Consider the following 19,930-nt stretch of genomic DNA (forward strand, 5'->3'; position numbering starts at 1 on the left):
TCTTGATAAAAGTGAAAGAGGAGAGTGAAAAAGCTGGCTTAAAACTCAACATTCAGAAACGAAGATCATGGCATCTGGTCCACCACTTTACAGCAAACAGATGGTGAAAAAATGGAAACAGTCACTGACTTTATTTTTGGGGCTCCAAAATCACTTTGGATGGTGACTGCAGCCATGATATCAAAAGACGCTTGCTCCTTGGAAGAAAAGCTATGACAAACCTAGACATCATATTAAAAAGCAGAGACATCACTTGCCAACAAAGGTCCGTCTAGTCAAGGCTATAGTTTTTCCAGTAGTCATGTATGGATGTGAGAGTTGGACCATAAGAAAAGCTGAGTGCCAAAGAACTGATGCTTTTGAATTGTGGTACTGGAGAAGACTCTTGAAAGTCCCTTGGACAACAAGGAGATCAAAGGAAATTTCCTTTTCCTAAAGGAAATCAACCCTGAATATTCACTGGAAGGACTAATGCTGAAGCTTAAGCTCCAATACTTTGGCTACCTGATATAAAGAGCCAACTCATTGCAAAAGACCCTGATGCTAGAAAAGACCGATGGCAGGAGAAGGGCAACAGAAGATAAGATGGTTGGATGGCACCACCAACTCAATGGACATAAGTCTGAGCAAGTTTTGGGAGATGGTGAAGGACTGCGAAGCCTGGCATGCTGCAGTCCATAGGGTTGCAGAGAGTCAGACATGACTGAGCAACTGAACAACACAGAATATGTAATTCTGAGAAGTAACTAAACCGGAAACACATACAACTATATGGAAAACCATATAGCTTCAGGGGCAGGAGAAAGGGGAGATGAAGCAAAAGAAAACATGTTTCTGCCAGAAAAACTCAATACTGTAAAGCTACGAGGTATAATTTACAATACTTGAAACTGTCAAACAAATCAATAAAAAAAAATATCTAAACACTTCAATAAAAATGGGCAATGGGCAAAGGAAGTGAGGAAGCAATTAACACAAGAAGAAGAACAACTAGGCAAGAAGGATATGAAAAATATGAAGAGTGCTTGGCCAACAGCACTGCTGGGAAGGATGGGAAAAGGAGCTCATGGGTGTTTGAGGGGAGTGAAGCAATCATCTGTATTCACATCTCAAAACACACATTTGACTCCAAAACTTCACTTCCAGAAACTCACCCTAAAGAAATAATAAAGGAGGGCCTTCCCTGGTGGTCTAATGGCTAAGACTCTGAGCTTCCAAATCAGGGGGCCCGGGTTCAATCCCTGGTCAGGAAACTCACAATTAAGAAGAGTTCGCATGCTACTACTAAAGAGTCAGTGGGCTGCAACCAAGACGTGGTGCAGCAAAGAAATAAACAATTTAAAGTAACTTTTAAAACAAAGAAGGGAGAGCTCAAGAATATTCATTATAGCATTATTTTTAACAGAAAAAAAGAAGGGAGTGGAGTGGAGGAGGGAAGAAATGAAAGAAACTTAAATGTTGAACAAATGTTTGTTACCTCTATAGAGATGGAAAGAAGCATTTGTTTTACTTCTGTTCATGGAATTCACCCTTTAAGAATATTGTATTATTTAAAAATCACTGCCAACACCTTCTGAATATGCAAATAACCCTGTTATTTAAAACTCTTTCTGAAATTGTCTTTTATTTAAATAATAGCTAGCTGGCCTAGAATTAGGTATATATATTATGGTACAACTGAATATTAATATATGTTCAATGACTTGGATTTACATAATGTATACCCATAGTTAGGAAATGAGCAGGCTATAAAATAGCATGAATAGCGGCTATAATGTACAACACAGGGAAATACAGTCATTATTTTGTAATAACTATAAATGGAGTATCAGCTATAAAAATACTGAATCACTATGCTGTACACCTGAAACTAATATATTGTAAATTAACTACCTTTCAATAGCTTAAAGATATCATGTATAGAATAGAATGCTATATTTCTATAAATATATATTTTTACACTCTTTTTTTTTTTTTTTGCCAAGAAAGATCTAAAAAAAGGATATACACAAAATATTTAACAGTGACTGGGTTATGACTGGCTAGTAGGATTGTAATTGTCATTTTCCTCTTTTCATAGATCTGCATTTTCTCAAGTTGCTAAAGTTATTATACATCCTTTTCATTGGAAGAAAAAAATAACATAAATGTTAATTTTTGGAAAAGGAAGACAAGAGAAGTGACCAACATGCGTTCAGATGCTAATGCAGCGAAGAAAAAGATGTCATTTTTCCCCTTTCCTGTGGTCTTGGCAACAGAATGCAGCAGTCCACTGCTAGTTCCTCCAGGCGGCACTCAGTGGAGGCAGCAAACAAACCGCCCCTGTGACCACCACCACGTGGCCTTCACTTCTTCATGCAGTCATTCATTTGCTCATCACCTCCCATGGGCCAGACACAGTGCTGGAAAGGCTACTTGAAAAGCATCTGTTCTTCTGCAAAATCCCACACAGAATGCATTTGATGAGTTAGGGTGGTTATGCATTTTTTATAACTAAATTTTTCTCCTCCCACTGCCCTTAGATTCTGCATATCCTGCGTGTGCTTTTTCATAGTGCATCACTGTCTCCTTCCCCACACTCAACCATAATTGCTAAATTTGGAAGTGATGAGGAGTAAGAACCACAGAGTTTGGCCCAGAGCGCCTTTAAATTCAAGGGTGTTTAAAAACTTCATGAAATCCTATTCAAGGATGCGACTCAAAAAACAGGAATACGTGCAGGTCACTCTGAGTTCAGTAAGCCCGAGGAGAGGATGTGGCTGTTCTGTATCATTAATGACCATCTCTTAGAGAATGGTTGGTCTGTCCAAGCTCCAACAGAAGACAGGAAACCCTAATGATCAGACTCTCCCTCCCTCTGCTGCCAACTACCTTGGCGGCGTTACAAGGGCCCCATCTTGTGGTTTATTCCTTCTGCAAGAACTCACCATCCTAAAGAAAAGTCCATTACAGAAAATCAAGGAAGCGGGGAACCAATGGACACAGAACACATAATAAATCCTGCTCGTGAATTATTGAGTAACTTGTCCGTAACAGCTTTTAATATTTTAGCCCAGGCAGTGATTTCCAAAAAGTAACACAACCCTCTTTAGACAGGTTGGAAGTTGGGAGAACTACAGCTCGTCCTTTTCTTATCTAGTCGCATTAACACAGTTTCAGTGAAGAAATACCTGTTTTATATAAAAGAAGAAGGAAATTTCCCTCCCCCTCTGTCTCTAGAGCCATATCAATGCATACGTTTTAGGTCTGGTAAGACCATGAAGCTACATGTCATACCATTATAGGAACAAATGCTGTTTTGGTGAATTTAACTAGATACAACTATTATTTTGTTGGTACTTTCTATGCACCGGACACCACAAGCTCTATAAAAGTAAAATGGCCTCTGTCCTCCACCAGCTCCCTGTCAGCTGGGAGACACAGGTATTTACACAACTAATTTTATCTCAAGATGAACCTGATACCTCTAATAAGAAAAGCAAACACCCCATTACAGGAGCTAGGGGCACAGGCTCTGCAGACAGGCTGCCTGGGGGGAAGGAATTCTGGTTCTACTTCTCATCAGCACAGCGAGCTTGGCAAGTTACTTTGCCCTCTCTGCCTCAGTTTCCTCATCTGCAGCATGGACACAATCCTAGTGCCTACCTCACAGGGGTACTGTGAAGACTAAATATGACATGAGTGAAGGACTGTTAATGTTGGTATAATTGTCATCAGCCTGTGAGGTAAGAAGGGACTGATTACGATAAGAACCTGGGGAAGTGGCCCAGAGAAATGGAACCTGTGGCCAAGTTCTGAATAACGATGATGATTTTAGCAAGCTGTGATGGGAAAGAAGGGGCAATTTGCATCTAAGGGTTAGCCTGAATGAAAGCCTAGGGGTAAGGAGAGAGGGTTGAGGACCACTGAATGGTGTGGCTACAATACCAGGCCTGTGAGCTGTAGGTCTGGGGAGTGCAGAGGAAACAACACCGAGAGACGAGCTGGCTGGGACCTGATGGCAGGGGGTGGTGGTTGCCAGGCTCTGATCCTGTAGGGAAGGAGAGCCCGAGAGACAGGGTACAGAGTAGGCAGGAACATGCATTCTGACTTTGAATCTTGGCTCTACCTCTGAAGAACTATGTGATCTGGGGCAACGTTACCTAATCTTTCTATGCCTCTGTTTTCTTATCTGTAAAATGGGTATGGTGAGGATTAAATGAGTGTCTACATAAAGTGCTTAGAGTCATGCTCAGCACAGGGTGACATATATGTGTTTACTGATGGAGGGCACCACATGCACCTACAGCAGTTCTTCCTGACCTGACAGCCCTTCAGAAAATGATCAGGAGGAGGTATGAGCAACGATAGGGTCAAGGGTATAAGATCGCTTTTCAACTCATCAAAAATGTTACCACGAAAGTAACGGCTCTCTTTGGGACAAAAGTGTTCATGGCCTACAATGGAATTTCACCTCAAAGCACAGAGCAAGTCAGAGCTGGCGCTAAAGTGAGGCGTACACACCAGGTGGCATGCCTGAGTCTGCCAAGACTCCCCCAGGTCACCCTGGCCCAAGAGAAGTGGCCAAGTGCACCATTCATATGGAGAAGGCAATGGCACCCCACTCCAGTACTCTTGCCTGGAAAATCCCATGGATGGAGGAGCCTGGTTGGCTGCAGTCCATGGGGTTGCAAAGAGTCGGACACGACTGAGCGACTTCCCTTTCACTTTTCACTTTCATGCATTGGAGAAGGAAATAGCAACCCACTCCAGTGTTCTTGCCTGGAGAATCCCAGGGACGGGGCAAGCCTGGTGGGCTGCCGTCTATGGGGTCGCACAGAGTCGGACATGAGTGAAGCGACTTAGCAGCAGCAGCAGCTTAGCAGCAGCAGCACCATTTATGAGAAGCTGGGACCTATGCTAAGGTTTGAATGATGGCAGACTTCCTTAGTGGCTCAGATGGTAAATACGTCTGCCTACAATGTGGATACCCAGGTTTGATCCCTGGGTCGGGAAGATCCCCTGGAGAAGGAAATGGCAACCCACTCCACTACTCTTGCCTGGAAAATCCCATGGACAGAGGAGTCTGGTAGGCTACAGTCCATGGGGTCCATGGGGTCGCAAAGAGTCCGACAATGCAACTTCACGTTCACTTTAAAGATGTCAACATGCAGGAGTGGGAGGGAAGGGCGTGAAGAGAATGTACCACAACCCCTTGAGCAATCCCTGATGCAAGAACTTACTTCCAGATCCATCCTTGACTCTAGGTCCTTCGGGTTTGGCCTCAGAAACGATGTTCGCATTGGCGTTATTCTCCATCTCGATCACAAAGTCACTGTCCTCCTCAAACTCAGGATGGCTAAAGATCCAATCCAGTGCTCTTTCCAGGTTACTATTCTGATAAAACAAAACATTTTTACAATGTATGCTGTCCTGAGGCCTCGTTATATCCTGACTGTCTGAACCAGGATGTCAAGCAGACAGGGCAGGAGGCCTGAATTCATTAGCCCTAAGTGGCTCTGAGTAAGAGGCTCTGACCTTGTCTATGAAATGCACTTCCCATGGACATTCTGCAAGTCTCTCAACTGAGGTCTGTAACTGGATTCGCTGGAAAACAGTTCAGAGCAGCAGGTCAGCATTCCAAAGCTGTATCAGTCCTAGCTCAGCATTTCTGTGAGCTGATGCTGATAATGATGAGAGGCTGAAGGCCAAAGACAATGGCATCTGTCTTACTGCGGCTCTTTCCAAAGCCACACTAACTGCAATGCTACCTTCTCCACCAACTGTATTTTGTGCAGATAACCATGCGGGGTGGAGGGAAGCTAACATGGGTACCAGGTCAGAGCCTCTTCTCCTAAATATCAGCAGAGTGACTGAACTGCAGCAGAGACAAGATGATGCCTTGATTAATGAAGACAACACTGGGTAGTTAAGTTACATTGTTTTAAACTGAACTCCATGTAATTCAAATCAATGGACCATAAAAGCATTTCCGTCAATCCCCTTTGTGACATTACTTGATGAGTTAAACAATCTGTTTAGATGTAGGCAAAATCTCCAATTAAACAGTCAAGCAAGTAAAATAATTGGGGCATAAACAAGCACACTGAGTATAACAAACGCCGGTTGAAACATTTCAAGCATTTTAAAAGGAAACAGATTGTTCCAGCCAAACTGTCAGGAGCCAGCCGAGAGCCTCTGTGACCTCAGCAAGGGGCCCAATCAGAGCCCAGTCAGGATGGCAAGAAGGACTCGGGAGCAGATATCCACTCAAAAATGGATTGGTTCTGGTGGTTTAGTCACTAAGTCATGTCCAATGCTTGCAATCTTGTTCCCTTGGACTATAGCCCACCAGGCTCCTCTGTCCATGGATTTTCCCAGGCAAGAGTACTGGAGTGGGTTGCCATTTCCTCCTCAGGGGAACTTCCCAACCCAGAGATCAAACCCGGGTCTCCTGAATTGGCAGGCTTTACCACTGAGCCACCAGGGAAGCCCTCAAAAATGGATTATGGTGTGAGGAAAAAAAAAAAAAGTACTTTCCCTCAATATTAAACAGATGTCTGCACTGCAAGAGGAAGGCCTCTGTCTACCCTCCAATATCCTGGTCCTGTCTTTCCTGATAATATCAGGACTTCACGAATACCTGATAAAACTTCTCTCCACAGAGAGAAACAGAAGCAGATAATTCCAAAGAGACTTCTTTCTCCATGAGGACTTTTGAGAGAGAACGCTCCAAGATCTTGGTATCAGAAAAGCACAATTTCTCCTGAAGGGACTGCCTTATTGAACACAGGATCTCAAGCATCCCTCCTTCCTCTAAGGCCACAAGCAAGCTCCAAGTAAAGTCATGCTAATGAACATTAAGAGGACACAGAGTGTCTTTCAGCTGGATTATCTTACCTCCATTGTATTATCTCCCTCGCTTTTTGAAAATATCCTTACTCTTAAAATCTCTGAATGCTTCCCTCAATCATTTATTTTACCTTTATATATACTACATGTTAACAAACCCTTCTGGGGAATAGTGGGTGTGAGACAGACATTATTCAAAATGATCAGAGGACACTGGAAAGTTTCAGTTGCCAGTAACAAAACAGAAGAGGCAGGGGTTCACATGTCTCTCATGCTTACCGTTGCTCGCAGGGCCTGAATAGCCTGATTTCGATGGAATCCCATGGAGGTAATAATAGCTACAGTTTCTTCCGGAGGTTGGTTATCCAATCCAGTAGCACCAAAAACAGAGGCCCCAGCAGAAGCTGCTCCTCCATAACCAGGCATGGTCAGCGGTTCAGCAAAATCTGGAGAAAAGAATCACACTCAGGCCCTTTCCTTTTTCGGGTCTTGAAATAAACAATCCTCTAGAGCTAACAAGAAAAAATACCTAAAGTTACAATAATCAAGACAGTCTAAAACTGGCATAAGAACAAACATATAGATCAATAGCCTAATAGAACAGAATTCAGAGTTCAGATATAACCCTATGTATCTACGGTCAACTGATTTTCAACAAGGGTACTGAGACCATTCAGTGGGGAAAGGACAGTCTTTTCAACAAATGGTGCTGGGACAACTACCTATCCACATTCAAAAGAATAAATTTGGATCCCTACCTCACATCATATGTAAAAATTAACTCCAGATGGATCACTGGCCTTAATATAAAAGCTAAAACTGCGAAACTCTTAAAAGAAAGCATGTAAGAAAATCTTTGTGACCTTTGGGTTAGGCAATGGTTTTCTAGATACAACACCAAAAGCACAAAGTGACAAAAGAAAAAAAAATAGACAAAAGGATACTATCAAGAAAGTGAAACGATAACCCATACAACAGAAGAACATATTTGTAAACCATAGATCCCATAAGGTAACTGTATCCAGAGCTCTTCGAACTCAAAAATACAAAGACAACTAACCTCATTAAAAACAGACAAAGCATATGAATAGATATTTCTCCAAAGATAGGTAATTGGTCAATATGCATATGAAAAGGCATTCATCATTAGCCATTAGGGAAATGCAAATCAAAACCACAATGAGATGTAACAAGGGTTGGTGAGGATGCAGGAAAACTGAAGCCCTCATACATTGCTAGTGGGGATGTTACACTGTCACTGTTAAAAAACAATTCAGTAGCTTCCAAGAGAGTTAAACATGGAGTTACTATTTGACAAAGAAATTCCATTCACAAGAAATGAAAACATGTCCATATAAAAATTTGTACATGGGGACTTCCCTGATTGTCTGGTGGCTGAGAACCTGCCTGTCAATGCAGAGGACACAGGTTCAATCCCTGGCAGGGGGTGATCCCACATGCTTCACAGCAACTAAGCCCTTGCACCACAGCTACTGAGCCCACGTGCTGCACCTACTGAAGCTCCTGCACTTGAGCCTGCCTGCCACAATGAAGCCACAAAGAGATGCCACCGCAATGAGAAGCCCGTGCACCACAATGAAGGGTAGCCCTCGCTCGCTGCAACTAGAGAAAGCCCACACACAGCAACAAAGACCCAGTGAAGCCAAAAAAAATAAATTTTAAAATATATTTCTAAAAAAACTTTGTACACAAAATGTGTACAGCGGCATTATTCATAATAGCCAAAAAGTGGAAACCCAAATATCCATCAATCGATGAAAGCATAAATAAAACACAGTATGCCCATACAACAGACTATCATCAACCATAAAAAGAAATAAAGTACCAATACATGCCACAACATAAATGAACCTTGAGAGCATGATGCTAAGTGATAGAAACCAGAAACAAAAGATCTCACATTACATGATTCCATTTATATGAAACATCCAGAACAGACAAATCCACAGAGCCAGAAAGAATGTTGACTAGGGATTGCCAGGGGCTGGGAAGAACAGGGAAAATGGAAAGCGACTTCTATTATCTACAGAATTTCTTTCTGGATGGTTGCAAAACTCTGTGAATTTACTAAAAAAGCACTGTAATATACACTTTTTATCTGGGGAAATTCTTTTTCCTCTTTATTTTTTAAATTCTGAAAGTATGATAACACGTTTATAGGAGACTTGGAAATCACAGAACAAAGTTACATATAGTTCCACTATATATTACAATTATTTTTTTAAGTAGATAAATTAAGATTTTTAGTTGGAGTTTCAATATCAAACTCAAAAATTAATAGAATGAATAGACAGAAAAGTAGAAGGATATAGTAGACCTGAAAAGCTCTATGAACCAATTCAACATAATTAAGATTTATACAAGTGAAATGTATACTTTAAATGAAGGAATTATATGGTATGTGAATTATACCTTAATAAAGTAGGTAAAAGTTAATGCTAACTAAACAGCCCCTATTTCTTCAGGCACATTCTTTTAGCTCAAGTTCTCATCATTTCTTAGCTAGAAGTATATCGCACATCTTTCCAAAGTTTTTTTTTTTTTTTTTTGCGACTGAATTATACATTTTAAAAGGGTGAATTCTCTCTCAACAAAGCTATTATTTGAAAGAGGAAAGCAAGGACTGTGACTTTGCTACACAGGCAAAATAGCCATCCTCTCCCATCCACTCCGTGTAGCAGATTATGAGCTGATAGATCATTTTCTGGGACACACCCTGAGGACACAGAAGGACTAAGGCTTAACATCACTGAGGGCCAATCATGTCAGACTCCAAAGCCAGCCCACCTTCTGACCACCTACCTGGCTCTTCCATGTGAACAACGATCCAGTTGAAGGCCACCTCGGCTCCCATATTTCCAGTAAAATACACAGCCTTCCGACACGCTTCTAGAGGGAAGCCCATCTCAGCCAGCTGCATCACCGAAGACTCATCAATATCTGATGCTACAGAGCACACAGGATAGTCTGGCGTAAAAAGTCAACCCTATTTCTTCTTGTCTTAGCTTCTCTTCACCCCTTATCCACATGCTACCCAAAGAAGGTGCTATTTTGTTTGTTTAGATGGTGGTTTAACTGTGTTTTGTTTTAAGCCATCCAAATATTAAGCTATTTTAGCTGAGTTTTTATCGTTGACCAAATAGGAACCATGGTAATCACCTGAACAATCCAAGCATTGAAAAACAACTCCCTAATTTCCTATGGGGAGATCTAGTGTATTCCCAGAACCATTTCAGTCTCTTACATCACTCTCAAGACCACTACAGCAGGCTCTCTTAGGACTGAAATTGGAAGAGAAAGCATTCTCTGCAGGCCAAAAAGCTTATCCCTTAAACCTCACAGAAAGTTATACCAGGTCTTTAGATATATCAGCAATCAAAGGATGCAATCAGTCTGAGACATGGAGAGCCAACATTAAGAAAGAAGGAAAATTTTTTAACTGTATACACTTAAGATATTTAAAAGGATTGCTTTACAAACATAACTTTGGCTTAGATACAGATTTTCTTTTCTTTTCACAATAATATATAGATATGGGTAGAGAGGGCTTCCCTGGAGGCACAGACGGAAAAGAATCTGCCTGCGATGCAGGAGACCCGTGTTCGATCCCTGGGTCGGGAAGATGCCCTGGAGAAGGAAATGGCAACCCACTCCAGTATTCCTGCCTGGAAAATCCCATGGACAGAGGAGCCTGGCGGCCTCTAGTCCATGGGGTCGCAGGAGTCGGACACGACTTGGTGACGAAACCATGGGTAGAGAGGTGTGTAAACACACACCTATACATACACATGTCTATAGGTTTGTATGTATATTCATTCATACACATACATGTACATGGGTGTGATGTATGTCCATGTGTGTGTACACATACCACCTACACGAGGCTCTCAAATTACACCAAAGGCTGAGAGGGAACTGAAGCGCAAAATATCCCCCTTTTGTCTTCCATGCCCTGAGGTCTATAATCTACTGAAAACTCTGCCAGAGGCAGCAAACAGTAGTAGAACTGAGGAACAGAAATATCTGTTCTACAAAAATTATACTGAAAATGTATTTACCAAAGTTCTATCTCACAATGAGGATACACGGGACATCCTATCAAGATAAAATTTTAAGAAAGCAATGATATAGGACAACAGTGATTCCTCAATTGTGTTCTAGAGAATCCTAGTGTTCTAAGAGAAACGAACCACAAAATTAACGAACCACAAAACAAAGGGCTCCCATGGTCAAATAAGTTTTTTAAACCTACATTCTCTGTTCTCCCTAGAAATTCACAGTGTTCATTAAGGGAGTGAAAATTCTAAAGTCCTGTAATAAAGACTCCTGTAGTAGGTCTGGATTGACATGTACATACTACAGTATACACAATAGATAACCAACAAGGACCTACTGTATAGGAAAGGGAACTATACTCAATATTTTATAATAACCTAGAAAAATCTGAAAAAAATAGACATAGATATGTATAACTGAATCACTGTGCTATATACCTGAAACTAATATGACATTGTAAATCAGTGCTACTTCAAATAAAATTTTTAAAATATTTTAAAAGTTTAGTAATTAAAAAAGGATTCCTCTGGGCAGAAACTATGAAACTCTTTCAGAGAATACTTTTCAACACCTTGTGAAAGACTCTGTTCTCTAGAATGCGGTTAAGTAATGCAGCTTAATAAGTGTATGCATGCATGTAACAGCATATTAAACTGAAAATGTCTAATTCCATTTTGGGGAAAATAGAGTGAACCAGTCATAGGTAAAGAATAGCAGAAGGACAGATGCCAAATGTTAATACTGGCCATAGATGGGTGGTGAAACCAGAGATGACTCATCACTAATACGTAATTTCTACATATCTTTTCATTTATAGTAAGAATATAATCAAAGTTACTCCTTTTAAATGTCTGCTGACTGTGAGCTGAACTGCTGAAATTTGGATCCCTATCTCACATCATATGCAAAAATTAACTCCAGATGTATCACTGGCCTAAATGTAAAGGCTAAAACTACAAAACTCTTAAAAGAAAGCATATAAGAAAATCTTTGCAATTAACCCCAGATAATGTTGTTTTCTCCTGGTGAATACAGCAGGCTTAGATCAGGAGGAAAATGGAAAACTGCTGACTGTGAGCTGAACTGCTCACAGTCAGACTCCTCTGATACTGTTCCAGCCACCCTCCACCTCCCCTGGAGCAAGATCCTGGAGACTGGCTCTCTGCAGGGTTGGGACAGCCAGCAAACTCCTCACACTTCAGACAAGGTCAAGTGACATGAAAGCATGCCTGACGCCTAGCTCTGGCTCTGGTCCTAGCTCTTAGGTCTCTGAACTTTCCTGGGTATCACTTTTATCCTCTGTATAAAGGTCACCTGCTCTGCCCATCTTACTGTGACAATCAAATAAGAAGCTGGCCTTTGTATTATTATAATAGTACATTTATACACGGTTAAAAGAATTTATGGAGTAATAAACTCAACAATGACTCACGGTGACCATTCAAAAATACTGTTATCATTACAATCAGATTATTTGCAGAGGCAATGGTTTGCCCATGACCCTCGCTGCCCCTAACAGCCTCTTCAGCAACCAGCAAATCAAAATTGACCCAAAAAGGCAAGCATGGAGGTCTAAGTCACATGATCAATCACATAAAGTGTTTTTTGGCAAAGTGAAACACTTAAACTTCAAAATTAACAACAGTGTCTCCGGCAAGGCTTTGTAGACAAGAAGATTCAGAGTATTTTGTGTTAACATATTCCTTCTTCCTCCTAATTAATATCTAAATATTGACTATAAAATAGTTTGCTTTTTTTCATGTTCTTCAGAAAATCAAAAGTATCAACTCACCCAGGATTGAGGAACTAAATGACTACAAAATTAACAAGCAGTCCGATGACACTGACACCCTTAGGAGTATTAATTAATACTACCACTTCCTGTCACCCGCGTATCTTCATTATGCGCCCTGAAGAAGTGGACAAAGTGACAGGTCACTGTACTATCACTGCAGCAAGAGACCTACTCATATGGCCAGGGAAGGAAGAAATGGCATCAGTATCCCCCATTCACATATGAGGAAACTGACGCTCAGAGATGTTAATGATTCTAGGTCACACAGCCACAAATGGCAAAGCCAAGATTCTGACTCAGGGCTGGCTGGCTCTCACACTGAAGTTCTCTCTCCTGAAACACAGGACCATCTATTCACCACACTACTGGTTTAGATTTGCTGTAACCTCAACTTGCAGACCAAGATTTATTCCCACCCAGGAAAAGCTGCACACACACATGTATAGAACAACGCCCTTTACTGAACCCCCACAGCTAAATGCGTTAGACCAGTAACAATGGTAGGACACTGAGAAAAAACATAAAAGATACATACGGTCTATCAGTTGGGTCATCAGGCGATCTGGAAATCAAAGGAGAGGGCAAGAAGTGAGACCCAACCATGGCAAAGAGTTCTAGAGAAAGAAAAAGAGTTAACCCAGAGCACTCCCTCACCCCCACCCATTTAGACCCCACACTGTTGTCAGCTCCCTGGTCCTCCATGCAGACCAGCCAACCCGACATAAAGTCATTCCAGCAAGGAGGGAGAATACTCAGTTTCAGGCATTTAGAGCAGATAAAACATGATGCTCTGCTGATCATCTTAAGGAACTAAATAATTTCCTTCCCTGTACTTCTAAGAACTCCATTTAATTACAATCCAAGAACTCTGTTATAAACGTCAGAAAAAGCAGGAGCAATGCTAATAAACCATCTTGCAGTTCTCGGACACTCTGAGGACTGATGTTTTTAGAATTCCTTTAACGAACCACCTATACCACACAGCCTGGACCATCCCACCTACAGACCCCTTCCCTGCTCTCCACCCTCTGCAACTTAGCATTGGACTCAGCGTTAGAGAATAATGTAACACAGGTGCCAATCTTGACTCCTCTCTTGCTCCTCCCGGATTCAGTTTATACCCCAACAGGGTCACCAATAATGGTCACTGCTCAGCCGACAGCCATCCTGTGGGGCAGGCACCCTAAGCACTCTGGCACTATTAGCTAATGTACCTAATTAACTCATTAGGAAGGCGAACAGCAAACACGTGGGCTAACAAAGCCAGAATGAACGTGATTTCACCAGAATAACTGAACTAATAATGAAGCCAAGATCTCTCCATGCTGTTCTTGGACTCACAAAGGCAATGATTTTTCGCATGTACTTTTCTCTTAAAAAGTATTCTTCACGAGGACCACTTTAAGGTTCACAGAGAGTAAGAGAAGCTCAAACTGTTCTCTTTCTATGAAGCAGTAATGAAGCTGGAGAGGTGAGACGTGGGCAAGATTTTTAAAACCAACCCACACTGTTCAATTTCCCTTTCTGGTTCTCCAAAGATATTCCAAGAAGGACACAGCTCCCCTAGACGAAGAACCCACTGAAAACACACTCCTCTTCCCCATAGGCTTATCAGAGGACGGGAGGAGGGAGGCAAAGGCAGAGGCAAGGTAAGCCAAAAACTTCCTGGAGACCTGCTGCCCTCTGCTGCTTGTGATTTCCATGGACCCATTTGGTTCACTCATGCTGGGGCTGTGTCTCTTCCTGTGACTATTAATATTTTAAGCTCAAGGTTTGCAGCCAGGCTTCAATTCTGTATGTCTGTGGTGGGTTACAACACAGGAAAGCACCACGGGACAACATAGCGAGGGAGCAAAAGGGACTGTTCCAGCAGAGGAGCAGGAAGGCGTTGAGAAGGTCCTCCTGGCAGAAGACGGTACCTTTAGAGTCACCAGGAATCACTATGGGGGGGCTGATGTCTGGAAGTTCCTCCTCTCCTGGCTGCAACCCCCTGGCTCGGAGATGGTTGACATCAAGTAGGTCTGGCATATCAATAGAAACATCTGCAAAATGAGAGAGATTATACTCACTGGACTCTCCAAATAACCACAAGCACCTCCTCAATCTAGCACCACTAACTAGGTACACGTGTCTAGGCAGAGCCAAGGGATGTGTTATAGTTCCTGGGAGTAAGTCACAGGACCAGAAAACTGACTAAGACTGATTAGAGTTTAAGGTAGAACCGGGGGAAACACAGATGCAGGATTTCATACTGAACAACAAGAAATGAGGGAAGCCAGAGGTCGAAAACTGGGAGCCCATACAATATCTGTAGACACTTTCTGTTGGTTGTTTTTAAAATGTCGGCAACACATTCCAATTTTTAAATCAGAGATTTCAATTCAAAACTCCAGACTTCCAACTCATTTTGAAGAAAAAAAAAAAAAAAAAAGCTGTAGCAGAATCTCACGTGACAACAACTGCCTGGGGCTGATTCTCAGCTTTCACTCCAAGGTAATATGCCCTCCGTGTCTGTCTGCCACAGACCTCACCACTCCTCCTGCCCCCATGAACCTGAGCATCACATGTGCACTGTTCTGATTCTTATGATAGGGAAATGTTTTCCTAATCCATGTCTCCATCCAAAATGGGAATACTAAAGAAAGGATAAGACAGCTATAGCTATGTGTTTCTTATACCCAGCCTACTCCTGTCATTTATATTATCACTCTGTCCTCATTAGGCATTTGAGTTTGCAACCCATAGTTTATGCCTTTTCTCTGATCACCATGGGTACTGTGATTATTCTACCGAAGGTAATAAAAACTGAAGATTTAAAGAAATTAATTGAACTTCAAGTGTATTCATCTTGAGGCATACTTTTTTTTAACTTCTCAGCTCAGTTGTCATTATGTTGACTTATTCAAACACAAAATATATGTATGAGTCTAACAGCCTGTTGCAAATTTGTACTGCACACAGTCAGATACGGTAATAATGGAAAATGGATTCAAATGTTGGTGCAGGATATGTCTCTTGGGCTAGCAAACAGAATCTGAAAATACCATCCCCAAAACCAGCTACAATGTTAGGTGTGTAAGTCCTACTTTAAAACAACCACCGGAAGAAAAGGCTTAGTTTAAAAAAAAAAAATTTAATCTCAGCAAACAGCAAAATCAAACACAATGTCTGACCAACAAAATCAAAACAACTGGTCCTCAACAGAAATTTTCAGGTTCATTAAAGAAAGCTTTGAGGCTGCTTTAAATTCAGCAAGACTATGAAATCTGATCTGAATTTGGCATCCTTTACCAAAATTCCAAGGACAAAGAAAATAAAACTGTTTCCAAAGCAGTTCAAAGCCTTTCGAAGAAGTCAGTTTTCTCTCTGGGGTGCATATTGGGTCCAAGGAGGAAAGGCTGAGTGATGAGTAACCTGCCCTTGGCCCTCCTCCCTGCCCACAAAATTATTCCACCAGGAAGAGGAATGAGCTACAGGCTCAAGGGCTGCATAATGCCATGTGGAGATCAGGGCTATGCTAACAGCTAGTGCCAGAGGTTTCTGGGAAATCACTCCTGCAGATTTTACATTCTTTTTACTTATCCCCTTCAGATGAGCAGATGAGTTCTTCATTAACCAACCTAGGACTGACTTGTTTTTTAAGTGCTCAAAAACATAGACACTAAAAGACTGGCAAGCAGTCTGAGATCCAAGAATTAAAGATTTTAAAATTTAAAAAATAAAAAACTTAAAAAAAAATTAACCTAAAAAAAAAAAAAAAAAAACTGTATGGACTTCCACGGCCCTGAGGACAGCCTAGGAACACATTCATATCTGATTGAGATGGTAGAGAAAATGTTCTTACTCATTGTCTGGAAAGATAACCTCTAACAGTGGTCAAGGGCCTTTAAGATTAGAAAGAAGCCCAATCTGGCCACATCCCTTTTTCTTTTTAATACAACTGACTGTATTTATGTTATTATTAATAAAGTTCATATGATTTAAACAAATGTCATTAGCCATACCCGCCTACTTTAGAGGTCGAGGAGAGATGCTAAAGAGAGTATTGATACATCTTCAGTTACTAGCACCTCCAAGCATGACTTTTGGACCAGCAGCACTAGCAGCATCAGCATCACCTGGGCACATGTTAGAATATAGAGCCCTGGCCCCATCCCAGACCTGCTGAATCAGCACCTACATTTTACCAAGATCACGTTCCAGTTTGGGAGGCATGATTTGAAATTGTGAGGCTCCTGTTTTCACTCTTAGATTCTGGCCATTTTAGAACCCATTATTAGACAAGTGGGCAAGCAAGCGGCAATTTGTGTTTATTTATTTATTTTTACTACCACCAGTGTTTATCATATCTTTCAAAAGAGAAAGGTGGGAATCATGGAAAAAGAATGAAATGAGACCGTTTCTGGCAGCCTACCGCATGGGCTCTTTCACATGCCATGTTTTTTAAACAGCTAATTTAATGTTTTAAGCAAAAGCATGCAAAAGATACCTACCAAATTTTTTGGGAACCCAGTCAAGACCAAAAGTGAACTTCTTTATCTGCACTACCAAGTATTCAGGGAATGAGGCAAAGCGAGATGTTCTGAGAAACACAAGGGGATTAGATCAATGAAACAGGCAATAAGAATTATGGATACAGTTCATGAAGCATCATAAGCTGTGTCTGAGGCACACCCAGCAGTCCCAGGGCCTGCAGTGAAGAGGAGGGACACACACGCACACATGAGCGGACACACACACACAGGAGTGGACACACACACATACCACCTCACCACTCATCCTGGCCTTTCCACGAGAGGACAATGTTTAACACAGGACAAGGTTGTCCCCAAGGATGATTTTGGACACCCTGCAAAATTACTGCTTTTACTTTGCTGTGGCCTTCTGTATTTCTAAAAAGTGGTTTTCAACTATAAACGTTTGTGTTTTCTAAAACCCTTGGTAGCGTCACACATATTTGCAGACGCATGGGGGCACCTTGCATTGTGTTTGTATATGAAGTTTGAAAAAGCTCCCTGAGCCGTCCTGACACACCCCCAATCTGCTCTGACCACAAGTCGCTATCTTGTAGCACAGAGTTGGCATCAGAAGGTTATATCGGAACTTTGGTTGAGGCTGACTACTGGAAATGCCAGGGCCTCATTAAAATACTACCACACCTAAAATCTATGGCCTCATGATAAAAGGGAGGTGTGGGTCGGTGGGTGGGTGTGTGTGTGTACTATGAGGTATCTAAAATATCTAAATCTGGGCCTTCAATTTTTTAAATTAATATATATGGTTAATGTCTTGAGTTTCCTTTCAAACTTTCATGAATGCTGAATTGTCTGGACTTGCCTTTGATGATTTTATACACCAACTATTCAACTAATACATCAAATACATGCCCCGGTTTCAACTCATTCTCTCCACATTTATTATCTTGTTTATAAAAACCCTTTCTACTCAAGTGTCAATCTGAGTACAGTAAGGTATATAGAAAAAACTTAGATTTAAACAGATACGATAGGTACCTTTTAAAATAAAAGATTCTAGGACATGTTTCCTACAAACTCCACTTTTCAAATCTATGTGGAATGCATCTTCCCAGAACTCAGAAATCCAATACAAATGCTCTGCTGCCCCCTAGAGCAGAAGAAAAGCTACAGTGCAGGAGCAGAGAATTGTCCAAAAAGTGTCAGAAGACTTGGGTGCTACTTAATTCACTCAAAATCTAACCCTCCTTGAGGCTTCACATTTACAAAATGGGGTTATTAGTAATAGCTGCCTGCCAGGGCTGTGCGACGGTCATGCAGTGTCATGAAACCACCTGGCACACTAGAATGTGCCATGTACAGCCAAGGTGTTAGCATGATCCTGTCATGCAAGAGTTAGAATCACAGGACCAAGGACACTGAGCTGGCTTGTCACCGACCTGTATTTTCCCCCAAGTAGGTCACTTAACCACTCTGGATCTCAAATTCCCCATCACAAGGAAGGTAGCAGGGTACAGGCAATGAGGGAGTTTCTCAAAAAACAAGAGCTTAACTATCCTAAAGGAGCTGATCTATTAGCCTAGCTCTCTCTCCAGAAATTATATATTGTCTCTAATTAGGTTTTCCTATCTTCTGAGAAGCAGTATTAATATCATTCTTAAATATAGCCAAGTCCTCAATTTCACCAAAAACCAAGAAACACCATGTGATATTTTCAACGACTATAAAAGTGTCACCTCTCTGACCCCTTCCTCTAACCACAGAAATTTAAAATCTGGAAAATATATAACAATGAAATCAACCAAAAGTCATCAATGATTTCTAGACTGTGGTTCAGGATCCCAGAGATTCCTAAAGTTGCTCTGTGATCAGTATCTGGGTGAGGAATCAGCTGGTAATATACCACGGAGTGGGAGGCAGTAGAGGGAATTCAAGGCTGATAATTTAACACATCACTTTGTTGTGGGTAGCTACCAACCTGAGAGTACCAGAAAGCAGGTTAGATGATGCCCACATTGTATTTTTCCTGTTGGTTAAACATTCCTTATTAACTTCTGTATATAGGGTCTCAACTTGAATCACACAATCAGTAACCACTTAATATAAATGTGTTCAAGTCAACCTCAAAACTAACACTTGGCGTTCATTAATTGCAGGTTTGGGACAGCAAGTTTGTTAAATCTGGTAAGGTTATAAATTATGCACCAGTTACTCTTCTATTCCTAAAATTCCTGGAATTAAAATTTTTCTTGAAAAGTTATATACTTAATAAAGTCCACTGAAATATAAATTATTCAAAAAGGTCTAGATAGACACTGAATAAATTCGCCTCAAAGAACTGTTACAGGAACTGAGTTAGGACTAAAGAGCTTAGAACAGTGACTGACAACAGTACGGCATTACCTATCAACAACTCATTACCTTATTTAATACGCATCGATTGTTCACTGGTTACAAATTCAGGCAAAAACATTATGAAAACCTTATTAAGAAAAATATATTAATATATAAGCTGTCTGTCTCTGTGAGTTTATTAACACTATTGAAAACCTGGTGACTAAAAAAATTCTATCATTTCCATTAAGTACATTGAAAACATAATCAACCACATAATTAACCAAATCATAATTAAAAACAGAATTAATCAACACAAACTGTATAATCCAAGGTTAAAAAAAAGATAAAAGTAATGTAATAACAACTACAGTGTATATTTACTCCACCAGGCACTATGCAAAGCATTTTATGCTTG

At 41.0% G+C, this 19,930-nt stretch overlaps 1 protein-coding gene across 1 annotated transcript in view; it reads right to left on the reverse strand.

Annotated features, from left to right (window-relative positions):
• Positions 1 to 19,930, reverse strand: part of USP13 (ubiquitin specific peptidase 13) — a 135,435-nt gene that overhangs the window by 23,125 nt on the left and 92,380 nt on the right. Inside the window, exons 14-19 of the mRNA XM_027958132.2 lie at positions 17,197 to 17,285; positions 14,623 to 14,745; positions 13,239 to 13,265; positions 9,655 to 9,798; positions 7,111 to 7,277; positions 5,223 to 5,376 (exon numbers count right to left, since the gene is read on the reverse strand). Coding sequence (XP_027813933.1) covers positions 5,223 to 5,376; positions 7,111 to 7,277; positions 9,655 to 9,798; positions 13,239 to 13,265; positions 14,623 to 14,745; positions 17,197 to 17,285 — 704 coding nt within the window. The remainder of the gene's footprint in view (positions 1 to 5,222; positions 5,377 to 7,110; positions 7,278 to 9,654; positions 9,799 to 13,238; positions 13,266 to 14,622; positions 14,746 to 17,196; positions 17,286 to 19,930) is intronic.

The sequence above is a fragment of the Ovis aries genome, chromosome 1 (assembly GCF_016772045.2).
Source record: "Ovis aries strain OAR_USU_Benz2616 breed Rambouillet chromosome 1, ARS-UI_Ramb_v3.0, whole genome shotgun sequence".
NCBI classification, from domain to species: domain Eukaryota; kingdom Metazoa; phylum Chordata; class Mammalia; order Artiodactyla; family Bovidae; genus Ovis; species Ovis aries.